This window comes from Phalacrocorax carbo, chromosome 8 (genome assembly GCF_963921805.1).
Source record: "Phalacrocorax carbo chromosome 8, bPhaCar2.1, whole genome shotgun sequence".
Classification (NCBI taxonomy): Eukaryota; Metazoa; Chordata; class Aves; order Suliformes; family Phalacrocoracidae; genus Phalacrocorax; species Phalacrocorax carbo.
Window position 1 is genome coordinate 8,125,653 of NC_087520.1, and position 18,801 is coordinate 8,144,453.

Sequence of the window (18,801 nt, forward strand, 5' to 3'; positions counted from 1 at the left end):
GTTCCCCAGCTGAAAATTGGAAAAGTAAATGTAATACTTTTTTTTTCCTTTCCGTGTTTAACCCACCTCCAGAGCCAGATGGAGTGGGTGGGATTTTAAAGTATTAAAGATATTCAAATTTCATAAGAAGGAGAAAATTTCTACAAACATTTTTTGGTAGTTTGTTGTATTTTTTTCCACCTGGCCTAATTGTCTGAATCTCACCAACCGTTTTATCGCATTGTAAAGCATTCTGGGGCTGACAGATGCTATTTAAAATCAAATTCTGCTCTTCTCTGCAGCATCGTACGTATCCAAGAATAACCCTTCTATAAAGCATGCTATACAATATGGCATTGGTCCCACTCAGGAAAAATCTAATTGACTTGTATAGTGCATATATTTTGCAAGGTAACCAACTGAGCAATAGTCACCATATGAATGAAAAGTAATTACTTCTGCTGGGAAACCGAAGCCATGACACAGCTTCCACAATACCTTCACCACAAGCCTGCATGCATCAGTGCTAGAGAAACCTCATAGCCGATAAAATGCCCAAAAGGAAATGGATGTGAAATCAGTTTAGTTTAAAACAAAATCCCTACAATACTGTACTTAATCACTATTCTGGTGGGAAATAAATGAAGAAGTAGATGTAGTTCTTCGTTCCACACAATAGGATGACCAACAGGGACAAAAACAGAAGGTTTGGGACACATGGGTTTATGTGGATCGTATGACCTCAATATTGATCACATGTTATTTACATGTGCTTGAAAAACTCGATAACAAACATGTGAATCACATGTGAATAAATGAGATTGGATCCTAAGTCATGAGAGCTGCTTGAAACTCCATGTGTGAAATCAGTAGGCACAAACCTTAAAACTGTGTGAGCTTTTAATGGGAGTGGAATGTTGCAGTGAAGTCTCAGCTGTTACATGGAAGGGTCGCATCTCTGTTCCTTGCTTAGTGTCCGCACCATGTCTGCAACAGCAGTGCAATATGAAACAGTAAGAGAAATCAACATAACATCACCAGACGCCCTCTCCCACCTGCAGAAATACCAAGCAATTGCATTGCTCACTGTTCTTATGAATGCAGCCAGGCAAACATACCCACCTAGTTTTACCTGGTTTTGCTTCTTAGGTTCTTTTGCACCTACTGCAAACAAGCTGAGCTGCCTGGCTGCTGCATGAGCAGCTCCTCCCCCTTTCCCCGTGGTGCCCTCAGTGCTGGGGATGAGGCAGGCTGGGCAGGGCTGAGCATCAGGCACAGATTCCCCCATCCTGCCCATGGTGGCCACAAAACCCATCTGCACTTTGGGGACACAAGCAGGACCATGCACCTCTCCTCTGATAGCCAAGGTTCAGAGCAAAGCTTGAGAGATTGGAGGCCATTTCATATCTTTCCTCCCACAGGCGTGACAAAACCTCATTTCTGTGTGTTGTTGAGCTTAGCTTAGTTTGCAGTTAGAGAACTTTCAGAAGGATAAATGAATGTTAATGAAGAGGGGTGAGGCGCTAGCTGGGTGTAAGGTTTGTATCCAAGGTTTCTGGCCAGAGCCAAGTAAAACCTCTGGTGTTTCCCAGGCTTATGTTCATTGGCTCCAGATGCTGTTCCATGCCAGTAGCCAACTTCTGTCCATCCTATTTTTAATCTGACTGTTTACCTATCTATTGCCCATCTAGTTTTTCATCCAGATAAACTCCTATAATGAAACAGCAGATACATTAGTGGATCTGACCTAGAACTCCAGAGGCAAACACTCTTGCTTTGCTGAATATTTGGGTATGTTATGCCATCCCAGGAGGTGCTGGGCAGCTGTGCTCAGGGGCTGTTGATCCAGGACCACCACAGCCCCACCTTCATTGCCAGTCAGTGGGAAATCTCGGGCAGCATCCTGTACCAGGCAGCAATGTCTCTGCCGCTCTTCTGCCTGCAGTAAACCTGTGGCAGCCACCCCTTCCCAAAGGCTGGAAATTTCTCCATGCACACACATCTCCAGCACTTCCACACAGCCAGAAACCATCCACCAATTCCTGCTCCTGTCTCCCAGACTTCCTGCACTCCCCCTCCACTTGCCACAGCAGAAATAAGCCCAGAAGAGAGACAGATGCTCTGTAACAAGGCAGTTCCCTAAAAGGACCCCATTTTACAAACAGGCACAGGATGGACAGCTTTTTTGCAGGCTATGAGATGTTCTGTGGGATTGAAAGGGGCGCCTTGGGTTGTTGGAGGGTAATGACAAGCTGGACATTAAAAGTCAGGGCAGATGGATGTGATTCTCCTCTTCCCTGGGGCTTTTGCAAGGCAATGGGAAAAAGGAAGGGTTTTTTTCCAGATCGGGATGGCAAGGTACAACCTGCTTGCAGGTGCAGCCAGATCACTTCATGCAATTAAAGGACCTTCATCAAACCCACACAGATCTCCCAATCCCCTTCTACAGTTGCAAGAATTGCACTTTTGTTTAAGAAAAAAATAGGGAACAAATCCTGCTGCTGCCTTGCCCTGCCTTTGCAGGGAATTGGCTGGTTCTCAAACCTAAGGTGTCTTTTCATGCTGGGCAGCATCATCCCTGCAGGCAGCCATCCATGTGCTCCTACCCATCTCCTGGCATACCCACAGCAGCCAGCACTACATCCTTCATTGCTGAGCTTCAGGCCTTTTCCCAGTAAAGTCAGCCTAGTGTTTGGTGTAAAAGCTCAACTTCTGGAGCTACCACCTTCTCTAAGGACAGTTCATTTCCTATGGAGACTGCAACAACTCGAGGTGCCTCCGCCCTGTGCTGCCAATGGGCGCTGGTAATGCAGGGTAAAAGAAAGCAACAGCCCTGCTGAGAAACGGGGCAAATTTGGCCTTAATACCTTTCAGCCAAGGAGGATAAATAATGACAAAGAGGATGATGGACACAGTGCCACGTTTGAGAGGAACAGACGGGAAGGTGCCTGGTTGCTGCAGCAACAAGGCCGGGCTTTCGGAAAGATGGGTTTTTCTTTCTCTTTTCACCTGCCAATCTTCCCCCCACGTCAGTGCTCTGCCGCTGCGGGAGATGAACGGTGACATTTACACTCCCACTAACAAGCTGGTTTGGTGATGGGCAGCTCTGCAGGAGAGCGTCTGGTGTCATAGAGTCCGAGCAGAGAGGAGGGAAGGGTCCTCTCAAGCAGTTAGCATGAATTGGGGCTCTTCATTATTATTATCAACATTATTAGGGCAGCAACATGCATAGAAACAGCAGGGGGCATGCAGCATTTCCTACCCTTCATGGGGGTCTGCTCCTGCAGCTGATGGGAGCAACAAGATGCCACTCCAGCCCGGAGGATGTCTCTGCATGTCCTGCTGGGAGAGGGAAGGAAACAAAAAGGAAAAGAAAAAGGAGAGGATGAGCAAGAAATCAAGCAACACCACAGGACCGATTTCACTTCTCAGCTTGGCTTATGACAGCAGGCTGTGTCATCAGCCATGACCCCACCGTTCAGTGTTCCTCAGTGCCCTGCTGAAGCTGCCCATGTCTTTGGCTCCTTGGGAGAAACCTTGTTATGGTGGCAGAGGTGAAACTCATGCTGCTCTCTCCCTCCCGGCAGGTTTGCCCACCACTGTGCCTCGCTGTGCTTCCCTTTGCCTTCTGGATAAGACAACTTGCAGTTCAACAAAATGGTCCCAATAATAATAGTAATAGTAGTAATAACAGTAACAGTAATAACAGTAATAATAATAAAAATAATAGTAATGCTACTGCAAAGTAAATGCAAGAAAAATACAACAGCTCTGAAATTAATTGTATGAAATAATGGTGCAGGAGACTGCTTTGGGTCATGTCCTTTCTTACTGGTCGATTTGCTGCTGGCATCAGGAGGAAAGCTGAAATTAAGAAGCAGCAGCCTTTCCTGGATGCCAGACCACTCTGTCATTGCAGCCAGTTGAGAAGGAGCCCTGTCAGACCATGACCCCCAAACTGGGGGTGGAATATCGTGGTCAATAAAACTTGGAAATCTATGTGTTCCCATGCCTGGCAGAGCCAAGGAAGCCAGGTTTCCCAAGGATCTGTGGCTGCAAGTCAAGACCCATGTGGAGTCTCTGATGCAAATTATTAGTAAGACTCAGACAAATAGGCTGCCTCATATCCTTGCCTGTCCCCATCCTTCCCTCTGAGTGCAGAGCATGTGCTAATCAGCCACTTTTCATTAAGGAAACAGTCTAAAAATTAGGATTTCAAGGAGGGCAGCCCACCTCCAGTGTCTTTGTCCCTCCCTGAAGCTGGTGCGGCCCCTTCAGACTGAATTTGAAGAGGCAAAGTACCTGATGTGTTGTAACCCAGTTTTTTCACAGTAATTGCTCCACTTTTCTAAATCTTCACTAAAATACTCCCTACATTTTTCAGCTGGTACTTAAAAGTACATCCAGTAATCTGCAGAGAAGACATGACTGAACAAATGTACAGTCAAGCCTGGGGGAAAAAATGCATGAAGGCAGATTATGAAAGACCAGATAAATAATCCTTCAAATATGGAAAATGCAGAAATTAAGAGGATATTTGCAGAAATCTCTAATTATAGAGCACACACGAAGAATCAGCAAGATTACAAACTGACCAGCGTATGAAGGTTATACCAGGGATAAAACAAACCTGTCCATCAGCAGCAACCATCACATCTGCAGCGGTGCAACGCACGTGGTGACAGCAGCAAATCTCTTGGCAGCGATGTCAATCAGCAAAGCATGGAAAATGAGATCACTTGTGGAGTTTTTTCCAGTGACTGAAACTCTGCAGAGGCTACCCTAACCAAACCTCAGCATCTTTCGGCAGAGGGTTCAGGATGAAAAGTTGCTCCCCATGACACTGGCACCTGCAGCAAGAGCTATAGCTGGGCAGAAGCTTCGCAGCTCACATGGGCAGTGGGTCCAGATAAAGGAGCAGTAGAAAAAAAAAAACATTATTTTTAGTATTCTTAACTGGAACCCTCTTATCTTCCTATTAAAAAAAAAAGAAGTTCAGTCCTCTTCTGTAACAGGAGGTAGCTTTTTTTTTAATTTTGAAAATTGAAGTGTTTTCATGCTTTGTGGGTTAACTTTTTTTGCTACTAAACCTTAGTACCGCAAAAGACAGCATCCTTTTGCAAAATGTACTTTCCTGAAAGACAGTGCCAGTGCCAGGCAGACTGCTCTTGAATCAAAATCTTCCATGCTCATGTTGGTGCTTGGTTTTGGACCCTTTCAACATCACTCCAATATAGTTTTCTGCTTCCTGAATCCTTGCACTTCCTGAAAAGTGTGGGTTGCTTATTGTAAAACCTGCCAAGCAAAGCAAGTGAATCAACTGTCCTACAAGGGCAAGGAACAAACTGTGCCACCCACCAGTCCACGTGTCCATGGAGTAGCAGGGAACACCAAGAGGCATGCAGAGGCTTTGTCCCCAACTGCAGGCACTTCTACAGGCATAAATATTTTTCTTTAACTGTGTGGCTGCATCTCAAATGATCCATATGCAACTTTCCTCCCACGTCCAGGAAGCGGGGCTGTCAATGCTGCTCAGGCCTTGGTCACTCCAACAGATTTGCATTGACCTGTTGGGCTTGCCCTGGGGAATCTGTACTGGCAAATAGGTATTGAGTCGATATTGCAGAGCAGCAACAAGCACGGAGCAGGGGACCTCTGTCTGATTGCACTGTAGAGAAAATGTGTCCTAGAAACAAGAGCCTGGTACACATAGCTGAGCCAAGCTTTTGGGTCCTGCTGCTGCCCAGATTATCCCAACACCCCAACTCCACCTGGTCTGCATGGAGGAGAAGGTTTTGAGAGCTGCACTGAGTGACTTTGGGGTTAGATGTGGGGACTCAGTTTCCCTAGCAGTGAAACTAGTCTTTCTGAGACTCGCCTCTTCCCCAGAGAGCCATGACAATTCATTAGGCAATTGTAAAATCAGAATGTAGCTGCTGACTGTGAGTTGTGGTCCATTAATAGCCTTATTTATTGCCAACCAAATAATTAGCTTAGACATGCATCAATGGGTCTTGATTGCATATGAAATAATTGCCTTATTACAAAGAAATCAAATGAGTTTCTGAGGACAGCTCAGGTGTCACCTCAACCTTGGTATTGAAGAGGAAAAGAACAAAAAAGGAAAAAAAACCCAGCCATTTCAATGTGTTGCTCAGCAACAGAATTTGCGGGGGAAACAATCTAGGAATGAAGGAATGAGCATTTCCAAGAGAATGGGTTATTTCAGGCAAGACATCAGGGACAAGCAAATGTCACAGAGGCGGAGAACTTTTTTTTCCCCCCTCCTTTAATCAATAATTTAAACTAGGCGTTTTGGGTAAAATAAGTATTTAAGTTAGCTGATTGAAAAATGGAGATCCCAAACCTTTACAAAGAGTCACATTGCTGAAGAAACGTTTATTTGTTTGTGTGAGGGAAACATTAGATTTAGTAGATACTGAATTAAAAATTGAAAATGCTTTTAGAAATGTCACCTGTTCATTTAAAGAGGGAGATGATGTAATGCCAACATTGCTATATTGTGCAGCATCCCTCCCGGAGCAATCTCATATTAATTTTGTTGTTCTCCTTCCCACGTGCCCTCCCCTCCCTCCCTTCTCCTTTCTCTTCTAGGACAAGACAAGCGCACTGAGTCTCAGCAATGTGGCGGGGGTTTTCTATATCCTCATCGGTGGGCTCGGACTAGCCATGCTGGTTGCCTTAATCGAGTTTTGTTACAAGTCCAGAAGTGAATCAAAGCGGATGAAGGTGTCAACCCATTCCCCGGCCTTTCACACCTTCTCTCTGATCCTACCCCGGCTCCAAAGCTGCCTTCAGAGACGGATGCAGCCAAGACCATGGGTGGAAAGCCAAGACATAGGGATAATGAAGTGATTGTGTCACTCAACTTGCTAGAAAGGAATAGGCGCATCAAAGGAAGTTAAAAGAGGGTCAACTGGGCTGTAGCAGAGAGCTGATGCAAGATCAGACATGTGGCATACTGCTAGTTCAAAATCCAGATACAGAGCAAAATCATAGCACAAATGGTAACAGGAATGCACTGCCATTCCTTAAAATTAAAGACAGCAGACTATGGCAATGTGTGTGCAGCATGGATGAAGTGTGCTGGAGTTTGTGTGATACAGCCGTTACTGCACTAAAAAAATCCCCAAGCCCGAGCAGTTAACAGCAAGATAAAATTGGGGTAGTGTGGTAATGAATCAGATCCTGTTGTTCCCTTTGCTGGCACCCTGCTGGCACCATTTGCAGGCTGGCAATGGTGATACATGTTCAGAGTGTTGTTGTCCTGGAACAGATGATGTGGGTCTCCAAATTCAGAATTATGGGTCCTCTTAGAAATTGGCCTCTAATGTCTCCTGTAACAATTTTTTTTTCTCCACCCTGTCATGGTCTTGCAGAAGTGTGCTTCCTATGATTCAGATTTGTTTGAGCCCTAAATTCTGGTGCTCCTAAATTTCAGAGCGTCATGTCAAGAGTGGATTAGATTTGAGAGCCTTGGGGATATGCATTTAATGCAACATCTGTGGAAAAAGTGCATCTTGACTCAGATGACTAGCAGAGGCGATCCCTTTTACAGATACCATTGTGCACAAGGGTGCAGTGGGGTCTGTGCTGTGAGAGTAACACATCCCCTTTCTTCCTCACCTTGACTTCTCCCATAAGCATGGAAGTTGGTATGAGTGTATGAAGTATGCAGTGAGTTTCATAAAATTTATCGAAATTTTCACTTCCCTGAGTACTGAAACTTACCCAGATTCAAAAGGAAAATAAGTAATCATTTCTTTGATTTTTATGCCACCATTTTGCAATCTGCTTAATGTTCTGTCAGCAATAATAACACTCCTAATTCACTGAAAATGTGCAATAGTGCTTTCCCATTGAGGTTCAGAAAATTCTGCAGGCAATGAGAGGTACATTGAGCACAGGGGTAAGATAATGAGAGCAATTAATGTCCTTGAATATACAAAAATTAAATTGTAATTGCTGTCTACACTGAAAAGCTAGGTATGTCACAAATGTACTGCAATGGAGTGACAGAATGTAACAGCTCTGTAGTTTTAAGGAGATTTTGCCCTGGTATTGGCTTCCCAGTGTTGCTAGAAATGACCCACTAGTTCTCGTCAGCGTAAGCTTGCAGTTCTCTTGCCATGTCAAAAACAGCCATTATGGGAAGGAATCATTGCTCCCTATGTCAACAAGTTCTAAGCTTGTCCCTTTTGCTGGTTCCCACCATCAGTGGCCACCCCACAAGGCCATTCAGCAAAACCCAGGCAAGTGCCCAGAAAGACAGGTCAGATCCCCCTCTGAACCCAACACCTGCTCAGCAAGCCCTTACAGACCTCCTGGCCAAGCTCCAGATCCTGCCAGCACAGGAGGCGGCCCCATGCCTGGCAAGGCACTAAGTTGACACTTTCCGAATAGCTGCTCCAGATTTATCTGTTCTGGATAACTCTTCACCTAGATATCCCAGCCCAGGAAGGATGACGCTGCCCTTAAAGCTAGCTTAAATGCAAAGAAACCAAATGAACTTCATCTTTTAGTTTAATTGTTCTAAACAGGTAGCTTCCTTAGCTCTCTGAAAGCAAATGTTTTGGGTGGTATCTGGAACAGGAAGATGAGATTTAGGTTCCTGAATTAGGTTTGCATTTCCTGGTTACCTCAGTCATCACTGTAGACAAAAACATAGGCACATGCTCAACTTCTCACATGAGGAGAGTTTAACATATGCTTGAAGTGAGTCAGAGTCCACCATATATAACAGTACTGGAGTAGTAATAGCATATCTATGGGGGAAGTGTGTATAAAACCTCTGCTCAGATCCAGGATGACTGTTCTTATGTTGTAGACTTTGAATAGTTTTTGCATATGGCACGTATGCTTTATACCCTAAAATACCGCTGAAACATTTAATTTTGAATGTAGAAGAGGTGCAAATTAACAGAGCAGATGCAGTAGGGACATGCAGAAAGTGAGAGCCTGAATGGAGACAAGGAGGGAGAGAACAGCGACAGAAAGACAACACTGGTTTATATTGTAATTTCACCAACATTGCTAAGGACAGGGGGAGACCCCCCCGTCCTTCCTAAAAAGGGTTTTTGTTTAATCCCACAGCAATCAATCAACGAAGCCATACGGACATCAACCCTTCCCAGGCCGGCTGCAGCAGGAGGCAGTGGAGAAAACGGACGCGTGGTCAGCCATGATTTCCCCAAATCCATGCAGACGATCCCGTGCATGAGTCACAGCACTGGCATGTCCCTGGGAGCTACAGGATTATAATTGGCCTTTTGACCCATTGCCTGGGTGAGAGCAGGGGCAGCCCAACTCCACCCCTCCAGAGCCAAAACCAAACCCAACACCAACAAGACAAATGACGATGACAGAAGGGAAAATTGGATGGATCTTCTCAAGGAAATCAAATCTATTTCCCTTTTTATTTGCAAACAGATCCACCGGCAGGAGAACAGAAACAGGTCTGTACTGCAATAAGGAGAGTATAATGGGATTTAACAGACTCATGAACCGTCCCTGATCGACGAACCACTGGAACACTAATGAGGACTATGCCATTTTGTTTTAACTTGGTTGTTAATAAGTCTTAGTGTGTGCAATATATATATTTTTTCTTACTAATTCCTGTGGTGTCAGGGTAAAATCAGCCCTTTCCCCTTTCCCTGCTCAGTCCTTCAATCTGGTTTAGTTTGGGAGGCAAACCATAATGTCTGAGCTACTAACAGCAAAAAAGAAAATCCTGATAAATGGCAAGTCGAAGTCCCTGCAGGGTGTCAGCATTGACCCCTTTTGTCCATCGTGATTCTGCCTTCCGTTGTTCTGTTGTGAAGTCGGGCTGTGGAGTTATTGCAACAAGGCAGACAGAGCTGCAAATGCCTCTCCCTGCAACAGGAAGGACTTGGTGCAAGAAAGAACCGTAATAAAAACATGAGGCTGTTTTACAGGGGCAAAGTCATGAGTGAGTTGCAAAACCCCACGTAACCTGAGGACAAAGTGGTAATTCTTCCAGAGATGATGAGTGGCGGTTCAAGAGAAGAATCATGTGCTTGGAGTGGAGAGCGTCATGCGTGGCAGACTAGAGCAGATAGTTGGTCTAAGATCACGGTCGGCTGCTGTTTATGGAAGAGAGAAAGTAAATGCCGCATTCCCCTCACATGAGACTCTCCTGCCTAGGTTATTGGGGGCTAATAAGCAATTGTGAACCATTTCTTCATTGCTTAGCTTCTGTGTGTTGCTCCCTTTTTGGTGGTCACATAAGGGAATCACCTTGGGCCAGGAATAGACCATCTCAAGACATCCAGTTCTAGATGGCTGCCTATTAATGAGTAAAACATGCTAGAAGTCATGGGGCTGCAATGGGGGTATCCCTGCCTTTTTGCTCTGAAATCCCCTTATGGCCATTTTTCTAATTAAGATGGACATTTTGTAGATAATTGGCCAGAATGGCTTCCTGGAAGGAACTGCTGAAGCAAACCAAGGAGGAAACCCTATAAGAGCTTCATTCAAGGGTCCATGACATTCAACAGCATCAGGGCTGGTCAAACTCAGCCTTCCCATCAAGTTGTAGCCTGCCTGGGTACAAAGCCAAAAGTAGCAGATTCCCACTCATGTATCTTTAGGGAGGAGGAAGCATCCACAAGCCAGGAGAGCAGGTTGCTGACCCTATACTTGGTATTGCAGAAACCCGCACTGCCAGACAGGCAGCTGGGAGTCCAACCACAGGCATGGAGATGAAAGAGGCAAGGATAGTTTTCCAGACCTGCACAACAGGTTCATTCTGTGAATCACTGGCATGGACAGACAAATGCTTCTCACCCTGGTGAGCCTGAGACACCTCCTCAGAAGGGAAGGATTCCCAGGGGAGCATCTGGAGAGAGAGAAGATCTGTGGGGCAGGGACCAGAGAGAACCCACCTAGCCTTGTCCCATCTCACAAGTCCATCACTGACGGCAAATAAAGTTCAAAGCTTCTCACAGGACCCAGAAAGTATCCGTCTTGGGACTGAGCTGCTATTGGAGTGTTCTGAGATGCTTCTTCTCATTTTTTTCCTTTTTCTTTTTTTTTTTTCCTTTTTTTTCTGCAATGTAGCAAGAGAGGAGCAGGAAAAGAAGGGAGGCAGGTGAAGAGAAAGTGATGCAGGCAAATGACTGGCACAGGTCTATGAGGAAGATCTGTCTATGCAGCTGTCCATAAGTACATCTGGAAGGTGCCTGAATACCAGTTTTCATTAGTGTACGAATGTGCAGAGCAATACATTTACCACCTTTAACACCAGCCTGGTCTGAATTATCTGTTCCGTTTACCCACATGTCATGCAACACTTTGGAGACCAGCAAGTCAGAGTCACGGTCCTAAGCTCGGGCACAGCATGTCTTGTGCCAATATGTTTTCCTCTCTCCACCTCTGGAAACCCTTGTGATCTTCATCACTCATCATGAACTCTGTTATCAGCCACTCCAAACACCTCTTCAGGTCACTTTGTGTTGGTTATCATTATTTTTAATCTGCTTTTCTTAATTTTAACTTCAGTTTTGTATAAGTGCTAGCACAATGAAGACATCCCACAAGCTAGCCTGTGTCCATGCCCAGAGCCCTCTGATGCATCTCCTGACCCAGCTCTTGCAATGTCCTGGATCTTGCCATGGCAGTGCACCACTGGGCACTGTGGCAGGAGCAGGCTGCCAAGACCCATCGGTGCCCCATCCTCCTCCAAAGACAGGACCACATGGCAGCAGGTCACGGGAAGCCCAAGCGGGCCGTTAAGACTGTCTCGCGAGAAGCAGTGCATCTCTGCTAGGACTGGCCACCTGTGATGTGAAGATGTGAAATGCAGTTTTCAAAGGCTTTTGATCGGTGGAGGAGTTAAAAAAAAAATATGAATAGGACAAAAGCGTGGAAAATGTTAACTTGTAATATGTATTTTTACTACACTTTTCTTAAAAATAGAGTAATGGTAAAAATCCTAAAGACATTGACATTTTTTCTCAACAGGAATCCATATTTAACAGTTTTGGCTTTCATTAAATTTTGCTCTTTGGTACCTGGATCTTTTATTTAACCGCTATATTTGTTTTACCTCTCTTTTTCTTTTTTTTTTTTTTTTCTTTTGGCTGTACTGCAAAGGATTTTGCTTTATCGAATGCAATAATGTTTTTCTTTTCACATTCTCTTTTTTTCAAACAACATTTTTATTGGTAACTGTTATTTACACAAAAATGAAACTATCAGCTGGAATTTTAGCACCAAGGAGCCATGATCCACTTTTCATACCTGTCCATGCCGTTTTGTGCCAGTGCTGGATGTGTGGAAATGAAAATGATGTTACCCCTCAGGCAATATTACCCAACCTGAATCAAACGAGATTTCCTTGATTATTGCTGTGTCTGACTTGTGAACAGCAGCCAAATAAACTGCTTCAGGTTGAAATTGGGAATCTATCTAATATGTACCCAAGAGTCAGGAAACTAAACATCCAGTGAGTTGAAAGTTAATGCTTTTGTTTAGTTTTGAGTTTTGTGGGGATGTTTTTTACAAAGGGCTATTAGAGGATTTTAGCTTGTTTTTACAGAGAGAGAAGACATGGTCAGCTCAGAGATAACTCAGAACCAGCACTGGTCCAAAAATCCTCACTAGGATCAGCTTTCCTAGGAGTTCCCATGCTGTTTCAGAGGCTTGGACATCTAAGATGTTTCTAACTCAGTTTTCACACCATGAACCTGCTAAATTCCTCATCCAAAAGACCATTGAAGGGAGAAAGAGAGTAGGATTTAAAGGCCCATGGACATTTATGCAGACACTGAGAGCTGCTGAGGTTAACTATAATCATTAATGTACTCAAGCAGCTCTTATGTACTGCTTGGTGCCACAGATCTGGAGGGACTTCCCCATATCGTCATTCCCATTTATCGGCTGGGGAAGCTGAGACCCAAAAGTGCCTTGGACCAGGCGTCCCAGCTTACCCCACAGGGCCATGGTTATAGATTCAAGGTCTCTAACATTCAGAAGGGTTCATTTACCCACTGGTAAGTTTTAAAGATAGAGTCATCAAGGGGCAGAATTAATATATTTTGGAAGGGGCTGTGAACCCTCAGGCTTCAAAGCACAAGAGACACAATCAATGGCCCTGAAGGAGAGGTTTCCCATGGGCAGGCTATGCTGGATCAGCCCATTTTGGTCTTCCACAATTGCTTAGGCATCCAGTACTGTACTGTGGACTTGGATCCTGTCTTAAAACACTCTTATTGCTCAGTGGTTTACTCTTGGTTCCCAGTGAGGTTGCAGAAATGCACAAGAAACATTCCTTTGTATTTCGGCATAAAGAGGACAAAATTCCGTCCTAGTGGCAAAAGTAAGATTGTCCTTGTAAGAAAGTCTCCAGCAAGAATCCAAAACCATCTTCACCAGTTGTTGAACCAAAAAACCACCAAACCTTGAATTTCAGCAAGTGAGGAACAGTTGCATCACCCAGTCCATCCCTTTCCTATGGGATGACAACCCTGCCATCAGGACACAAAGCTGCGACGCTCCAAAAATATTTGGCTGGACTTGTTTGTCCATGTGCCTACCTGCCACCAAATGCAAGGGAAATTTACTCTTCTAAGCTCAGTGAAGGGGTGGGGCAGGGATGCATCAATGTTTGCTGTAACCCAGTGGGTACCACTAACCTGTTCATCTCCAGTAACTCGGACACATAGCTCCATCATGTTTTTTGGAGACATGGTGAAGTTTTTACTGTGAACACAGGTTCGTGCTCCATTTTCAATTACATGGTCAGTCACCCATCTCACTCATGGCTTTGGGTCCCCAGAACGTTCTTGTGCACATTCCTGACATGTTGGTCCACCACAGAAGCACGTGTCAGAGCTTAGATGACCTATCACAGTGGTGTGTGGTACCCTTGGGACACTGCTGGTACTCCTTACTGCCAACGGCATGAGAAATAACAGCACAGGTTGGGGCTCAGCTAGCAGAGGTTGCTCTGAAGCACCACCCTGGAGACTGGAGGAGGTGGGTTCAGGCTCTTCCCACCAGCAAAGGTACCAGATTAACTCCAAATACCTTTTAGAGACCTGTGTGGCCTGTGTTCTGATGGCTTTTGTGGCTGCTGACCTCTCTTAAATGCAAATTCCCCAGTTGCTTTCTTGTTACCTATGGGCACAGATCAATTTGTCAGCCACCAATGCTGGGTTTGTGTTTTAGAAGCCCACTGCTGCCTGAAGCCCCCATGCTTGCATCTTTGCTCCCCAGTTAATAAATTAACAGAAATATAGGGATGTCACTGTGCCATGCACAGCTGCCCACCAGCCTGCAGGAGGGCAGGGATTTGGAGAAAAATCCACATGCAAACCCCAGCTCAACAAGTGCCAGACAAAACTTCTTGGGCACCATGTTGCTCCACCTTCATTACAAAGATGACACCCCTCCCAGCTTCCTTCTTACACAGAGCTGCTCTGTTTTTTCCAGCCACTGGGTCCCGATGGTTTGAGTATTTAAGAGGGATGAATTTAGTGTGCAAGGACTTGGAAAAGTTTCATCTAAACATGGAGGGATAGCTCGAGACTGGTCTTTCCCATCAAAATCCTAACCATTCCCACTCTGGGATTCTCCACTCAGCCCTGACCTGCAGCATTTCCCTTCTGTCCGTCCCCATCTCTCCTTCATCTGTACATCAGTCCCACCCTCAGTGCTGCCAGCTACTGCCCTCCATGACCTGGAATAGGCTCTGGGTATGTACATGGTGGTTGTCTTATTGAAGATAAGTCTATATCACCGCATAGCTTTAGAAATCAAATGAACTCAGCTTCCTTTGGGATGGGGGCAGACCTGTGAATCCAGCTCCACACCGGGCAGAAATGATACCATAACCCACCAGTTTTCTCAAGCAGCAAGGAGCCTTTCTGCAAATGGGGTGTTATATGGAGCCACAGACTTGCAAAGTGCTAAGTTACTTGGATATTCCCAGAGCACTTAGACTAATCTCCCTTTCGCTGGTGCGGACTTATCCCAAGGAGCCATCGCTGTCTGGCTGCCAGAAGGTACACCTGGCTTGGGGATGGAGAGGGGCAGGGTGCTGGGCACCATCACCAAGCTGGTACACGAGTGAGCTCATCTGCCAAATGTGTGCAAGGGGAGACCTGTCTCTAGAGCAGTGAAACACAGTAACCTTCACCCCCAGAAGGGATATATTGAGAAGAGTAATTACCCAATGTTTGCACATCCCTTTCTCATGCACTAATTATATAGTACACACGCAAACACTCATGCATATACAGACATTAAGAGATGGCTTTGATGGCCCAAATTAGCTGTTAAGGTACCTTTTCATTCCTAAGGATCAATATGGTATAATGTAACAGCCACAAAGTATGTTCATTACTCTGCAGAGCTGGTTTAACATGCTCTCTGGATCCCTTTGGCAGTAATTCCTCCTCTGTTGGAGCTGGCATCAAAATTAATGGCATGTCGTGTTCTGTAAGTCCTGACTTTTTAGATGAAAGGTACATGATGTTGTTCACATCAGTATTACAGTGTAATAAATCAATGCTTTCCCTTTGGAAGGATTTCAGAAGATTTCACAACTTGCTTTCAGGAACTCAAAAGACAAACTGTCTGCCAGGTCATGGGCTGATAAAAAAAATTCCATGAAAACAGATAAAGGAGGAAAGAAAACCCCACCATTTTATTGCAGTATTGTTGCCTGCTTCGTGTAGGACACTAGAGCCGGGGCACCAATGCCTAAGTTTCATCAGGCCCCATTGCACAAGGTGGTGCACAGCTCAGGGGTGTATATTCCCTGCACTGAGGAGGCTAAAATCAAAGTTGACAGAGGCTGCGGTGGGGGGAACACAGCCTGATTTCACTTGACCAAACAGGAGCAGAGATAAAAGTAGAGTTTGCCTTCCAATTGCCAGACCCTAGAACAAGTTCCTCCCAATTTTCAGAAAAGCAGCAGGGAAGGGAAGAGGAGTGAAGACAGAACATGCCAGGACAGAGCACCCAGCAATCCCCCAAAAGGTGCCCACAGAGCTATTGTCCCAGGTTCTTTGGTAGCTGCTGCCTGGAGTGCAGTTCACTTACTTAATGACATCTTTACCAAGTAAAACTTAAATTCCCCTGTTCCCAGGAGCACATGTGCGAGATGGGAAGAGGCTGAACTTGAAAGGGGAGCCGTTTTGTTGCCTCAGATTAGCTCAAACTGTGTGACAAGCTTTCCTCACTTCAAAACCAATGTTGTTAACCTTGAAATCTGCATTATTAATATTTCAACATGAGTCCCATCAGGAGCTGCCAAAAGAGCTCTCCTGGACTCATGACAGCTAGTCCTGTTTGATTCTAATCATATATGAATGCATGAGTTAAGAAGACATCATTAAAAGCACATTAAGTTTAATTATGCTAGCAGCCGCAGACAGTGGGAGCATCGGCTTAATGCAGAATGCATAATTAGATCAGACCTAATCCATTAGATTCATATTTGTTAAAGAAAATGTTCCTCGTCTATAAGTGGAGGTGACACCCCACTTATACAAAACATCAAAGTGATCTATAGAGTTTGGAGGATCGTCACCATTTTCTGGGAAACACTGCCCTCTCATCCCCTCTCCACTCCTCCCTGCCCATCACCTCTGTGCACTTTGCTGAGCCCTCACTCAGCTCATTGCACATCCAATTTAATAAAAGCACACAAAAGTAACAAGAAGATCCTCCACTCTGGCAGCCAAGCCCTGGGGAGGTGCTGTAGTGGTTTAAGCCATTATGGACCCAGATCTCTTTTGCAAGGAGCTGGCACTGCCAGAGCAGTGTGTAGATGCAGGAGTGCACCCGGTCCTGGGTGAGTGGATGGCCTCACAACCCAGTTAGACCAGTGCAGCCATGCTCGGTGGTGCCAGCGTGGCTGATGCCCTTACACAGACTCCAGCTGCTGTTGGCTGCAGAGTGGGTTGGGACAATTTTCCAAACAAATCAAAAAAAGACAAAAATAAACCAAAACAATGAAAGCAAAAGTGTTTCAGCTCTTTCTAGGGCTGGTCCAGCTCTCTCCACTAACACCAGGGGGGCAGTGGCAGGACCCCACAGCTGTGGCAGCAGGGAAGGAGGCATGTCCCTTTTCCCAGCAGCATGGCATTCCAGACCACCCGCTGCATTGCTCTGCAAAACCACTGCATTCAAGGGAAACCACCATCACCAGTGGCTTTAGTTAAGCCCCAAGATGAGCAGCCATGGGTTGCCGCCCCCATCTTTGCCCCACAGCAGGGTCCTAGGGGTAACTGGTGCCAACAGTCCCTCACACTCCCAAGCAGCATCACGGCAGTAGGGACAACAAATCTGCCAATGTCTGAGCCCCCCAGGTAATCAGGTTGCTGTGGCTTAATGCTTCTCAGCTGGGATACAGAGGATCCTGTGTCTTGTGCTTGTGCTATGGAGTGATTTCAGCAGCATCTCCCAGCCCAGACCCCGCGGCAGTGGCTGCTGCCTAGGCAGGGCTTTTCCAGCTCCAGGTGCAGCCCAAAGGTGATGCACCTCACTAGCATGCTGCTAAACCACAGTGCTCGTGGGTCCACATGCTCACTGCCACCCTACCTTGCTACAGAGAGGGGTGAATTTTCTATGAGCCTTTGCCTGCCGCAGGTTATTCACTCCCATCACCCCACAGACTAACTCAGCTCAGCGCTGGACATGGAGAGGATCTGCTCAAAGCTGAGGTCTGAGTCCTGCTCAAGGGTGATTTCAGCTGATGTCCCCTCCAGCCTGGAGTCAGAGCGGGCTGGAAAGGGGGGGCCACCACATGACAAATTCCTGGCAGCTGTGTGCAAGAAATTGCAGTTCAGGAGGGAACCCGAGAGCCCTGCGCTTGCTGCCACTCATTATGGGCAGGAGCCGCTTATGCTTAACGGCTCAGCTGAGCCCTCTAACACCTGCCTAAGTGCTGAATATTATTGCTAATAAAAGATAATGGCCTCTTGCTGCCTTTCCTCTATGGAGCCGGGTAAGGGCTATGGATGGGAAGCCACAGCACAGAGGCACAACCCAGGGCACGGCAGATGGGCAGGATTAAAACTTTTCTGAAGGTACCTTTCACGGCCAAGGCTCAGCTTCAAATGGACCACAGTTACTGGTTAGACAAAACTGAGATTTCCAGGAAGTTTTCTGAATAAAGCATCTGTTACCTTAGGTTTGGAAGGCCTTTTTAGTTTGGTTTTCTTCTTTTGTTTGGTTTTGTGGTTTTTTTTAAAAGAGCGAGAAAGTCCCTACCATATTATCCATATTCCATTTTCATCCTCGCCACCTCCATCTCCTCTCTGCCCTGCTCATGCAGGCAAGGGTGACACCAGCGCAGGCACGTTAGGCTGTGTTACAGGGTCTGGGCGGGGATGGGATGGGGTCAGCAGCCCGGGGAGGGCCCTTCTGCCCCCGTCTTGCAATGCTGGGGGACACCAGCGGCATCCTGCCCACAGGGTCATGCACAGGGTGTTGGATAACCCCATGGCTGTTTACTTGCCACAGAGTTGGTTTCTGTGTTCTCTGTTTTTCAGGGTTTTTAAGTTACAGTGGCCATCAGCACTTCTAATTTCAATCTAATAAACATGGGGAAAGACCAGCTAAAGGCTAGTGTGATTTTCTTTCCCATTTGTGTGCTGAAGCGTGTCTGTTTGCCAATAGTCATCATAAGAACTGGAGTCCTGGTTCATCTGAGAAGTAGTAAGATACTGGGCAAAGTCATGGTAAAACTTTCTTCCTCTAAAGAAGCAGGTGATTTATAGTGAATTGTATATACTCTTAGCTGCTGATGTACTTTTTGGTTGGGGG

At 45.8% G+C, this 18,801-nt stretch overlaps 1 protein-coding gene across 2 annotated transcripts in view; it reads left to right on the forward strand.

Moving 5' to 3' along the window:
- Positions 1 to 18,370, forward strand: part of GRIA1 (glutamate ionotropic receptor AMPA type subunit 1) — a 139,412-nt gene extending 121,042 nt beyond the window's left edge. For both annotated transcript variants that reach the window (XM_064458513.1, XM_064458512.1), the window contains exons 15-16: positions 6,595 to 6,729; positions 9,073 to 18,370. In XM_064458513.1, coding sequence (XP_064314583.1) covers positions 6,595 to 6,729; positions 9,073 to 9,261 — 324 coding nt within the window. In that variant the 3' untranslated portion in view covers positions 9,262 to 18,370. The remainder of the gene's footprint in view (positions 1 to 6,594; positions 6,730 to 9,072) is intronic.
- Positions 18,371 to 18,801: the final 431 nt, after the last annotated feature.